Source organism: Centroberyx affinis, unplaced genomic scaffold (assembly GCF_046629955.1).
Source record: "Centroberyx affinis isolate AG114_WGS23_722 - 3 ecotype Tasmania unplaced genomic scaffold, CSIRO-AGI_Caff_v1 ptg004087l_1, whole genome shotgun sequence".
NCBI classification, from domain to species: Eukaryota; Metazoa; Chordata; class Actinopteri; order Beryciformes; family Berycidae; genus Centroberyx; species Centroberyx affinis.
In genome coordinates, this window is record NW_027281872.1 from 196,220 (window position 1) to 209,343 (window position 13,124).

A 13,124-nucleotide genomic window follows, 5' to 3' on the forward strand; every position below is an offset into this window, starting at 1 on the left:
TGTGACGCTACTGGCTGAATAGATGTACAGTAATAGGAGACATTGCTACATTTGGTCTGTGGACAATGTAAAGCAGACACTAAATTCACGTTTCAAGTAAACATCCTTTACCCCATTTGTCCTGCGGTGTACTTGGTTTCCTCTGTAGGCAGGCATGCAGGCAGGACAGAGATGCTGAATGTGAGTGTCGTCATGAGTTTGATCAAAGCAATGTTATGGTTTTGCTCAGTAGAATGGCTTGGATTGTACTGGGGGTGAATATGGAGAGAGGCCGCTTGATAAGGAGTAGATGCCTTCAGGTCCTCAAACATGACTTTTCCAACAAATGCCTTTAGAGAGAAAAGAGGGGGTTTCAAATGAATGTTGTGTTTCACAAAACATCTCAGAGCAAAGCATCATTATCGGGCGAAAACCTCATAACTCCAATTTCTGATAACAGGTGCAAATCTTGATCTTCATCACCAAAGTCTGCAAACTTTCAAATTGCCTTTCTAGCTATGCTCCTTCTGGTCACATCATTTTTCAATGCAACTTAAATAGTGGCTTCCAATTGTCATTATCATCATTATCGTCATCATTATCATCATCAGTCATCTGTCCTACCTTAACTGAATCCTCTGTGGGTTTTACACTTTTTTGTTGGATGTCGTCCCACCGCTCTGTCACCAAAATGGAAGCCGTGGTTAACAGCCACCTGTCTCCGATCACCACAGCAGAAAAATCCAGTTTATCAACTTCCAGCACAGCAAACCAGGGGAAAGCCTTTTCTGGGGCATCCTTCCTTCCCGGGGTCGTTTGATATCCCTTCAAGGTTTCCACAGGACGGCCACACACTGACAGTGGAGGACAGACAGTAATACAGCAAAGGAAACCAGACAGTGAAATGCTTTGTACGATTTGGAATGGTCTACTGTATAATTATATAATTAGAAAATAGATGTACCATACCCGCTCTATAGTCCAACTCTTTAGGTAGTCCTTGTGAGGAGTTGTCCCTTTCTGGAAAAGATGTAGTGACACACTGTCACTAAATTGATTGCAAATGATCTAATGCAGTACTATCTTACACACACACTTCTGCACACATACCAAATATGAAAAGATCGGTGCTTCCCTCTTCGGTGTCAGCAGTCCCTTCTGAACGTACAGCGTTAGGGTAATATGCGTACTGACAGGTGTATTTCCCTTCATCTGTCTTTTTCACACCCTTGATCTGGATGGAGGGGTTGGTCTGGAACACAGGGCTGCTGGAGAAGGTCACCCGTCCTTTCAGGGGGGACTCGGGGTAGAATGTCCCGTGGATAGGGTGGAAAACAGCTACAGTGATTCCCTCTCCTCCCTTCGACTTCCAGATCCAGGATATCTTTCAAATAATATGTGGACTGTCTTTAAGGTTGGCATGCATATTCTCAGACACACTCATAAACACACACACTCCCAAGCTAACAGTAAGTGAAGAGAGCTGAATCCTTCTGTCCATAACGCCATAGAAGAGAAACACATGGAAAGGGCTGGAATACAGCCACTGTCCCCTTTAATTCCCTTTGACTGGGATTAAAGCAAAACCCTTCAGACATCCATTCTAAATCCACTCTACCTCTTTGAATACACAGCTTAAGTGGGACTGACCTGTGTTATTTTGCTGCGAGAGCGTTCCTTTACACACCGTAATTCCACCGTCTCTCCCGGATGGGACAGCACAACCTTGTCGACCAGCATGCCGGACGATGTTTCTGAAAAGCATATGTCTTTTCAGAAAGTTGGACTTTCAACCCTGGTTCTGCCACGGCTCTGTCTTCTGAACCACTCTTACCCAGTATGACGAGAGAGGTGGTGAACTGCTGCTTGCCACTGGGAAAGGTGCTGTATTCACAGATGTATTTTCCTTCATCATTTCTCTCCAGATCTGAAATCTGCAAGGAGGCGTCGCCCAGGGAAGGGAAATGCAGTCGTTGCCGGTGGGAAGCTGGGCGACGTGTTCCATATATAGGATGGATCATTGCAATAGTTGTTTTTTCCCCTTCCTCTGACACCTTTATCCAGGACACCTTTCAGATAAGCACAGTCAACTGTATATAGTACTTCACACAGAGATTAGACAGACTTATGTCTTAGTATAAAAGCCTTTTCAGTTGCATCGCAAAACAAACAAATAGATAGATAGATAGATTAATTCCATGTTTACACTACTAACTAACCTCTGGCAGCTGACCCTCAGGTGTTGCACATGGCAGTGTGACACTCTGACCAGGCCATGCCAGTTTTATTTCATCAACTTTCACCATTTTACCTGGAGGGGGAGGAAGAGACCTTTGACAAACCTCAACGTACGGCTGTCTTCACAGAATTGATGAAACAGCAAATATACTTAGATACTTCGATTATACTTACACAGCACAACATAAACACCATCAAATATCTGGTTATAGCATGCTTTGAGTGACAGGGCAGGCAGTTTTTTTTTGTATGCATACTTAAATTTATTTCAGTTTATTAGACAAACTAAAATCACTCACCTTTATATATAAATGGCATTGAAATATCCACAAATTATGATAAAACAATATTATACTATTATTACATTTCTAATTGACCCAAGTTAGCTCTCTAAGAGAGAACATGACACATCATACCTATGGCTCGGTATAAGGCAGAGAAGCCTTTATACTGCTGCAGCTCATCAGGTCTGATTTCGCCCGATTGGAAGACAAGGCGGAGCTTGTTGCCAGGTGACAGAATGGGTGTGTTGCCAGGGTGATGAACATTATCATAGGTCGCATCTCCACAGAACTTTCCCAGGACTCTTTGCTCATAAACCACCTGAAATGGAGCAAATGGTGTCAACTAAAACCATTGGCAGGTCAGTTGGAAACATCTTTTTTGTGTGTTTTACAAATGGTGTAAACAATAATTCACGAGTCATTTGTAAGCACAATTATAAATGCACATGCTACACTTTTTCACACAGTGTCATCACCGTGAGGGAGTCCTGGCCACAGTTTTTGGAGGGTCTGATGTCCAGCAGGGTGAAGGTGAGCTGAAGCTGGTAGCCTTCAGGCACACTGAGGTCCCACATCTCCAGCTGTTCAGCGAGGTACGGCTGAGGAAACCGAGGAGACCGGACCATCCCACTTAAAGCCGATGGAGACACAAGCCATGGGAACACACACAGCAACCTATAAACAGGGAAAGATGCAAATGCATTTTTGAATTCAGACATTTCTTCACTGTTTTCATGATGAATTGATTCCAAATGAATGTTTGAAACTTAACTTACCAAACAATGTCAAAAAAGCAGCCCATACTTAAGTTATGGGAGATATCAGCAAGCAGCAAGGCCGAAAGGCAGAGAACTCTCAACTTACAGCAAACAGATATCCCGCTTTGTTTACTCTGAGGGACAAACTCCAGTGTGCGTGTGTGTGTGTGTGTGTGTGTGTGTGTGTGTGTGTGTGTGTGTGTGTGTGTGTGTGTGTGTGTGCGTGCTTGTGTGCATGCGTGTGTATCGGGGCAACTTTGCTCTTTAGTAAGCCTTACACTGTTTTTGGACAAAATGACAGGGTTCATACAACCCTAACCCTAACCCTAAACACAGGTTATGATAGCCTAAGATAACACTTTATTGATCCCAGTGGGGACATTACGTTATTCGAACAGCAAAGGTAATAGAAGCCAATAGCCAAATAGAGTATGAGCAGAATATAAAAAAAACAGCAGTATATCCCATAAGCAATTAAAAGAAGTAAGAGACTATAAAGCAATAAAGTGATCAAATAGATTGGAAACACACAGTATAAGTAATGCAAATAATAAGTTAATGCAAATGTGCATTAACTTTACATTAACAGCCAGCAGAGAGGGCCATATAAAGTACTGGAAAAGAAACAATGCCCTCATCAAATATATGCAGCATGTTCATTACTATCTGTTCACTGTATCACTTCATTATCATCATACTATAAAGCAAGGAATCTCTGTCTGTATGTGTGTCCTTCGCATATCCTGAGAACCGTTCGTCCGATCTACTTCACACTTGGTGGGTGTATTGCTGGGGACCCAAGGACGTGCAGTGTCGGATTGGACATGCGACATGTTCAATATTAATAAACTTTGAATAAACAAGTGAACAGCGCTCTGTGCAGCAGCGGGGCTCAAAGCAAGCGACTGGTAGCCTACGCCTATTTTGAACGGGCACTGCACTAGTTTGAATAATCAACAGGAAAAGCTTGCAGAGAGTGAGCAAATGCATGCAGAAGTGTGTCCACCTATAGTCCAGGTCTAAGAATGCAGAGAGCAGTAGATAGTCCAGGATAGTCTGCATAGTCAGTCCACTGCAGTGCATTTTTTCTCCCTTAGCTCACTCCTAGTTGGCTGAAAGTGGGGCCGCTTCAGCATGAAGCACTCTACAGTCAGATGCCAGTCAGTACAAAGCAGCACCTTAAAGGCTCAGTGCTGCACCTGGGGGGACGAGGCTGAAGATGCTCCACAGCTGCAGGTTTTGTGGGTTATGTGTGTGGGTTGAGATTAGATCGATGTAACATTAATCGATATAAGCACTTACAGTCAACATGCTGCCAAGCTAAACAAGCCAACTGAGGTCAACAGATATGTACATTTTCTTTATTTAAAAGTCCAACTGCTGCAGAGGGTTCCTAGCTGGAACAACCTGAGTTGCAGCATACAAAATCATTCACTATCTGATATACAGTATACCTTGTGGCTCAGCAGCCTTTGATGATAAAAGTTGTGCAATCTAAATGTAGGAGTCACAATAGTCATCATCACTAAAAAACTAGCACATAACTCAAGATAAGCTGCAACCACCTTGACACTAAATTGACTGACTCAAGATTAGAGCCTCTGCTATGGCAAACCTATGCTTTACCAAGCAAGCTTATCTTAGTTATGCAACAGTCAGACTTATATAACTATGTCCTGCAATGACATCTGTGCAGTACTCTGTCAACTGACAGAGTAACTTATACTAGCTGCTGGTTGCAGCTAACAAATGTAGCTGGTTTGGGTCAATCGAATTGAATTGGGAATATGCCAGTAAATCACTTTGTGTAGCTGTGGTTTTTAGTTCCTTTGATAGCCTTGGCCTTACACGTGGGTGAGAGACATAGAATCCACGTTTCCTGCGTTTTTATACTTTTATTATACAAAGTTTTTCCACAATAGATGATGAGTCAATGATTTAAATAGACTCCAGAAGAATTAACTTAAACTTGACAATCCCAACCACGGTAAGAAAACCGTGTGGCTCCATGGCTCACAAAACTGAAACTAAAAACTTTCTCCACCTAGAGTACACAAGTAGCCTACCTAATTAACAGTGTCCTATCTTTCTTAAAGCAACAGTCCCCCTAAGGCTAGCTACTGCTTTCACTGTTTCTACACTGTCCCAAAACAACACAAATTCTGGTGAACAAAATTCCAAATCTTAGCCACAAATATATATGCCTAAATAACATTATAATTCTAACATTACACAGTATATCCTCCACACAGCAAATATTCCCCACACTTTGTTTTAGACTCTTGGCCTTCATAATTCACAAAAAAATATACAGGTCATGAAATTATCTTGCAGCCAAGTGATTTTCATGTAGTTTTATTCTTTGTTTACATTTCTGCAGAAAATTAAATACAGTAATATGTGATAAAAGAAGGCAAACAAATATTCATTCAAACTCATTTTAAGGTGCTAATTTTGAAACAATCTGGCAAGCTCAGTCACCGCACAAAAAATAAGGCTCAAGCAAACAATTCAAAACAGAGTGCATTTATTTCCAGAGTTTTTATGCTTGGCAACAACGTTGCCAGCCGTCTAGACCTTGGTTTGTTTGGTAAGTGACTGTAAGATTTTGATGAAGTCAATGTTAACCTTCAGATGTCTGCACTGACTGTGGTCTAAGCTTTAGGGGCCAGCTAGTGGCTAAAGCTGTTTGATTGATTTCATTCCCATACCACTGGCCTCTAAATGGCACTGATTGAATACTTGGGCTCCATATACTGTCAGTGAGACAGCACCCAAAGGATGTGCAAGGTTTATACACCCAATTTTTACTCACAATATCTTTTCATTAAGGTTTAGATAAAGGTGAGTTAGAATTAAACAGGAGTTATTTGTATTCCATGCACTTGATGTTTGCAAGGAATCATGGGTAGTGTTACATACAGAAACTGTGTCTACTTGTGTTCCCATTCCTAAACTGCATCAAACCAGCTAGAGACACTTAGAATAAGTAGGGCTATTTCACCTTCAAAATAAAAGCTTAAACACGTTGAAATATGTTTGTCAATTAGTTTTACTTTGAAGGCTGTGACCAGAAGTCCTATTTTTATTCTAGCTTTTATTCTATATTCTTCGCAGATTGATTACATCATACACGCACAATAATGTCATCCAGGGGCTTGCGTTTCAAGTCAGGCACGGTGGCATCAGAGGCGGGGTAACCGACAGGCAGTAGCATCAGCAGCTTCTCATTGGCTGGCCGTTTGAGGAGAAGCCTGAGCTGGGGGCCACAGTTGAGGGGCGTCGACGTCACGGTAACAAGACCCACGTTCTGATGAACAGATGGACAGAACGAGCACAAATTCAGTCACTAGGCATAAGACAAACACAGTGGGCGTGTTTGGTTTAGCACTAATTGCATGCATTTTCAAGAGGCTGGCCAGCTGCATATATAGTTCAATATAAACTGTTTACTTTGTCTGACAGACTTTTGGCAGAGACACTCATGACCATTATGACCGAGAGAAAATAGGGATTGATTGGTCTGTGGTTCAGTGGGTGTGATGTGTTCCTTAACCTGTAATGCAGCCAACAGGATTCCACAGGATATGGAGACGCTGATTTCATTGTAGTAGTGAGTCTTTTTCTTGCCATTAGGTAGAATCCCATAGGTCTGTTTGAAGATGAGGAGCAGGTATGGAGCAACATCCAAGTACTCTTTAATCCAGTTCGTCCTGGAGGAGAAAGGACGGGGTGACAAATGGTAGACACACAGGTTTGAAGCAGGATTAGGTTTAGTTAGGTTAGTCTAAAATTAGAAAATTAGGATTAGGGATTAGGGAATGAATGTTGTCAATTAAATTCCTCACAATATAGTAATACAAACGTGTGTGAGTGAGTGTAGGTGCTCACCTTAACCTGGCCAAATCGTTGACCCATTTGTCCCCCATCCTCTGGCGGTAGTTGACCTCCTCCTCCTCCTCCACTATCAGTCTGATCTGGTGCTTGGTCTCTGGGTCTGACACCACGACAAACGTCCAGGGCTCAGTGTGTGCTCCACTGGGGGCTGTGCCTGTGAGGAGAGAGAGAGAGAGAGAGAGAGAGGGAGAGAGACAGAGAGAGAGAGACAGAGGGAGAGACAGAGAGACAGAGGGAGAGGGAGAGGGAGAGGGAGAGAGAACGACGGAAAATTCACAGTCAATATCCAGACGTGGGAACTCAAGTCACATGACCTCAGACTCGAGTCTCAATTCTAATTGCTTGAGACTTGACTTGATGCTTGAAGAGAAAACTTGAGACTCGAGTTTTCTGGTGACTTGGGACTTAACTTTGACTTGTACTTTGATGACTTGAAAAGGTTTCTAAAGTCTTCACAAAAGATCTTGTGTTTGTGTAAATGACTTAGATTTAAAGTGGTGAGATTAGTTCCACCAGATGACTGAATTTAAATTCTGTTTTCTGAATTTGTATGGAATGGTTGCATTTATTGAAGGTTAAACTGATTATAGAAATCAAACTCATGATGCTCTTACTTTAAGTTTCTATCCTATTAAAACCAAATTGCATTGAAAAGTCCTAGATATGTAGTTTTCTTTAAGATATTAAATTGATACTGGACTCTTGATTTGTTCTGACTTGACTTGGTAATCTATATTTTTAGACTTGAGACTTGACTTGAGGTTTGTGCCTCAAGATTTGAGACTGTTGGGACTCCAGCAAAGTTGACTTGGTCACACCTCTGTCAATATCCAATATAATTCATCATGTTCTGTTTTCATTGAAGTTTCTCGTAAATTAATAAAGCTCTGATTGTCTCTTTTAAAGTTGAATATCATTTTAACCTTATCTTGTAATGCTTTTTCTTCCAGTCCCTGTAAATGGATGATAGCGCACAAGTTTTGCACTGGAAAAGGCTTCTCCAGCTCCGGTTACTTAATTCAGTTCATGTCGACTTCGATTTTAACCCATCCTGTACCTTCAAAATGTCACAGATAGCTGTAGGAATTGTAGGCTAAGTACTAAAGGTTTTTTCATTTATCAGCCAATTTCGCCACTCACTGGATGTTTTTTTTTAAATACTCAATTACAGATATATTCATTACTTAGTCACCACTGCTGCTGCTCCTGCCAATGCCACTTACCTGCCGTGCGGATGACGTTATCAATGACGTCCCGTGGAACCGGCTCGGAGCTGATGAATCGGACAGACCTGCGCTGGTTCATCACACTGTAAAAGTCCTGGGATCTCTCCAGCATCCTCTCCACAGGGTAACGCGGTGGTGAGTAGGGCACATGGGGAAGGTCCTCCTCCTCGTTGCTGTCCGCCCAATCATCATCCTCTAAAATGATGACAGACAAGTTCAAGTTCAAGTTCACTTGAAGGTGCCAATAGACGGGGCAAATCTACTGCATCAAGTGCATTCCACAGTCTATGGGCAACAACGGCATAAGCAAGATCCCCTTTATGCTTCAGCCTAGACTGTGGAAAGGCTAAAAGCTTTAAGTCAGTAGACCTGAGAGACCTGCAGGAAACATGGGGGTGTAGGAGATCAGAGATATAAGATAGGGAAAGACCAGTAAGGGTCTTAAAGACTATGACCACGATCATGTGTAGGACCCCTTACAGATTGAACAAGATCAAATGCTTCAACCAGATTAATAAAGTCATTAACAAAGTGGTTTAGATGGACAACAAACATGAATATTAAAGTTGCCAAGAATCAAAATATGTTCAGATTTAGAAATGATAGTAGGAAGAAAATCTGCAAACTCGGTTAAAAATTCCACGTTCCGCTAGACTAACATAGCAACCATTAACCAATCATAACCTCTGAACTGACTGCGGCGTTTGCAGAGGCCTCCGCAGAGTTTCATTTTATTTTACCGGGGAAGTAGTCTATTTGAGCAAACTGACAGCTGACAACCGTCAAAAATGGACAATCGGAGGAGATTCTGCGCTCTCCACGAACACCGCGCTGTTACCGCATTTACCATAAAATTTGCCTATAAATAAGGCCACAGAGCACAGGACAGGCCAACTCAATTTTTAACAGGTGGACCTTAAAGCTGCAGTACTCATCAACTGGCACAAAACTACGTTAAAAATCACACTGATATCAATAGCTAACCCAGACATCCTGGGTGAGCTGAAAAAGTTGCAGCTCATTGGGCAAAGTTCAACAGGAGGGATAACCTCTACAGTTAAAGAATATAAAAATGCTCTCTTTTCACCCAGAACAAGTGAGCAGCTCTCTGCGGTGCGCTATGACGCACAGCAGATGTGAAGGAGACCAGTGGAGAGAAACTGAATAAACACTTTCACCTCAACAAGACCTTTCCAGTGACTGTAACATCCAGCTACAGGGTGGCAACGTCCCCGCATCTGATGCCATTTGCCACCAAAACTTCCAAATCCCGCTTATACCCTGTGGACTCAATTTCTGGGGAGAAAATGGAGCAATTATGGATGACTGACAGCTTAGGGGGAACCGGGGGTGGGTGTAGCCAGAGACCATAAAAAAATAATGAGAATGAAAGGATGGGCAGGTGATAAGGATTTAGGTTTCTGTATCGTAAAAGTGTTCTAAATGCTCAACACCACTTCAGACACTTTTTTTTTATCTTCATACTTTTATAGTTTTATATTTATTTATATTGCCCATTATATAGCCGCTGTGACACCTGAATTTACCCTTGGGGATCAATACATACAATAACATATCTTTGACATTTCTGCAGAATTACCTTACCATGCCCTGTAAAATGTAGTGGCCACTGCTTCCATGATATAGGCGAGTAGTTTCAGAATAAGAAATAGTAACATCTTTGTAATTTCTAAAATATTACCTTACCATAGCCTGTAAAATGTAAAGGCTGGCCACTGCTTATATGGAATATATTCAAATAGTTTCAGATAGGGAAATGAAAGCATGGTGACTGCTTAAAAATTTCACCATAATTTCCTGGAAATATTTGGGTAGTTTCTGTGGTGGAAGTTTTCTGTAATAAAAGAGACTTGAGAAACAAGAGAGAGTTTCCTTTCTGGTTTATTCGTACGTTACACCTGCAAGCGGGCACAGACAACCTTCAACAGAGTTTCAGGCTGAATGAGTAACTTTCTCTTCTGTCAGTTGCCTTTTATACATCTCCACACCTATTACATCTTCAGAGGTACAAACAACACTATTCATATTACTAAACAACTCTATTCATAAGGAGAGTTCAAGACACGGTCAGACATGCAATAAAAGCTAAAAATGAAATAAGCATGAGATAAAGTCTATCGCAAGAATAGACTAGACAGAAACAGGATCAAGACAGGAACATGGTTTGCTTGTCACATATAGGGTCATCTTGGGCCATTACCGTACATTAATGGTCATTCAGATAAAGACCCTTTGATTCGTATAAAGCCCCTTTGAACTGACATCTGGACCTAAAACGAGGTCAGAAAAGGACAAGGTTTCCATCTAGACAGTTCAGGAAAGGGACAAGGTTTATGACCATGTTTTCTCCAAATTTATGCTTTTGCTGTGTTTTTCCATTACAGTTTCCAAATAATAAATACATGGTGATTACTAGGATATTTCACCAGAATTACTTTACCATGGTCTGTAAAGTGTACTGGGCGCTGTTTCCACAATATAGCCGGGTTGTTTCTGAACAACTGTATAGTGATATATGCAGTGTTTCTGTTAAAAGCTCTGTTTGGGGGTATTAAGGTGAATGGTCAAATTATTACATTACCTGCCAAGTTATCACAGTATTTGTCATATGGCCTAATTTTGTTTTTGAGGGTAAATAATAATAAAAACGCCATCAGAAATTGGGTTACAAAATTACTTGGATCCCTAAAGAGATCTACAATACCAGAGGTGTCATGCCAAATAATGTAGAAATGCATGGAATTGCACATATTGAGCAAATACATTTTCTGGTGGAAAACTTCATTTAAATGTCCCTACCACTTCTAAAATGAAATTGATGCCTTTGTCAGTAATAGCTACCATTAGGATACAAGTGTTTTAGTTATTTGTGTAATGTTATACTGAGGATATTTTAGAATATTAGGTTTAGCATAACCTTAAAGCAAGCGTAAATTCTTTCAAAACATTCATTAAAATGAAGCATTTTGCAAACCCCAGATAGAGGTTAGCTTCACTAGGGAGCCCACCAAGAGGTATATGGGGCCATTATTGTAGCAGAACTATTTGCAAATGTGTGTGGAGAGTTGTGTAACTGTATCTCAATCCGTGTGTGCGTAATCAGATTTGTAAATGTGTAAAATGTTTGCTGTTGTCTCAGCAAAAGCTTTCTTCAGCTTTTGACCTACCGTCTCTTGGTGTGATTTCTGTATCGTCTTGCAAATCCTGGTCCACCCAAGGTCTGGACTCCACTTTCGACCCCCCTTTAGTTTCTGGCCGTGGTACCCTGTCCGTTTTGCGTGAATTGATAAATATGAGGCCTATCATCACGCACAGGACGGCCACGAAAACCGGCGTGAGGACGGACAGAAATGCCATGACCGCTACAGTGAGCAGAGCAGAGATGCCCACTTGTTGCCAAGTTTGCTCCTGCAGACTTGATCTTACGTAACAGTCCTGCTGGATCTGCTGTCGGTCTGGGGAGGAGACAGTTTATCCACTGCAGTCCATAGGTTACTCTGTGTTTTCTATGGACATGTGCCTTAAAATTACGAAATATGGTTTGGTTTTCGTAGCCTACCAAGTTCAATGGAATTGTGTCTACCATGGAGTGAGTAAGCCTAGATATTGACTGAATGTTAATTTCCACTGAACTATTCCCCATTATATGGAAGCCCATTTCCGCCAGTGTGATGAAAATAAAACGGTCCTGTAAGTCATTATAATGAGAAACTTTCTCAAAATAATGAGTTAGTATCTCAAAACAATGAGTTAGTATCTCAAAATAATGAGAAACTTTCTCAAAATAATGAGTTAGTATATTTGAGATACTAAGTCATTATTTTGAGATACTAATTATTTTGAGAAAGTTTCTTATTATTTTGAGATATTAAGTCATTATTTTGAGAAAGTTTCTCATTATTTTGAAAAGGTTTCTCATTATTTTGAGACACTAACTCATTATTCTGAGACACTAATTCATTATTTTGAAAAGGTTTCTCATTATTTTGAGACACTAACTCATTATTCTGAGATACTAATTCATTATTTTGAGATACCAAGTCATTATTTTGAGATACTAACTCATTATTTTGAGATACTAACTCATAATTTTGAGATACAAAGTCATTATTTTGAGAAGGTTTCTCATTATTTTGAGATACTAAGTCATTATTTTGAGATACTAATTCATTCATCACACTGGCGGAAATGGGCTTCCATAAGGCAGGACCAAACATCGAGGTTTTCAAAGTTGGCCTACTTTGAAATTTTGATGCTCATCATGAATATGGGAACTGCTCTAATACATCCATGGGACTGCTGATAGATGAGAAATTATCTGTGTAACTTTTTTATTTACAGTCTATGGTCTGAATGTGCCACACGGCGGCAGTGTAATCTTTCCAAATACCTCATGACCATTGAAGTGTGTGTGCATGTGTGTGTGTGTGTGTGTGTGTGTGTGTGTGCGTGTGGTCGATACTGCAAAAATGTCACCATTAACAAGTAATTTAATCTAATATCTTAAAAAGGATTTTCTCTTGAAAAATTGAAAAAGAAAATATGCGATTTTCACTTGTTTTTCGGTGCAAATCAACACCTTTCAATAATAGCTTCCAAAGAACATGATCCTGATACTAGTGGGGTAAAATCTGCCTTATTTCAACATATTGCTACTGAGGCTATTTGTGGAAAATCCCTGAAACCAGGCTGCCGTGTCCCAACCATGCTGTGATGGATAT

The 13,124-nt window shown here is 40.8% G+C and overlaps 1 protein-coding gene across 2 annotated transcripts; it reads right to left on the reverse strand.

Annotated features, from left to right (window-relative positions):
- Window positions 1-6,386: 6,386 nt before the first annotated feature.
- iyd (iodotyrosine deiodinase) lies at window positions 6,387-11,760 on the reverse strand. 2 transcript variants are annotated; one of them, XM_071542391.1, is made up of 5 exons: window positions 11,571-11,760; window positions 8,380-8,577; window positions 7,151-7,310; window positions 6,816-6,972; window positions 6,387-6,569 (listed from the first exon to the last, which is right to left on the reverse strand). In XM_071542391.1, the coding sequence occupies exons 1-5, from the start codon at window positions 11,758-11,760 to the stop codon at window positions 6,387-6,389; spliced, it is 888 nt and encodes a 295-aa protein (XP_071398492.1). The 2 variants fall into 2 exon arrangements, with proteins under 2 accessions (XP_071398492.1, XP_071398493.1); XM_071542392.1 differs by having other exon boundaries at window positions 8,380-8,575; window positions 11,560-11,760.
- Between the last annotated feature and the right edge of the window lie 1,364 nt (window positions 11,761-13,124).

Bases quoted from the DNA above. Each gene is read 5' to 3' on its own strand.
- iyd (XM_071542392.1), bottom strand. From the start codon at position 11,760: ATGGCATTTCTGTCCGTCCTCACGCCGGTTTTCGTGGCCGTCCTGTGC. The intron at 7,311-8,379 runs GTAAGTGGCATT...CTCTCCTCACAG, and splicing joins TAACGTCATCCGCACGGCAG to GCACAGCCCCCAGTGGAGCA. The intron at 6,973-7,150 runs GTGAGCACCTAC...TTTCTCCTCCAG, and splicing joins AACGATTTGGCCAGGTTAAG to GACGAACTGGATTAAAGAGT.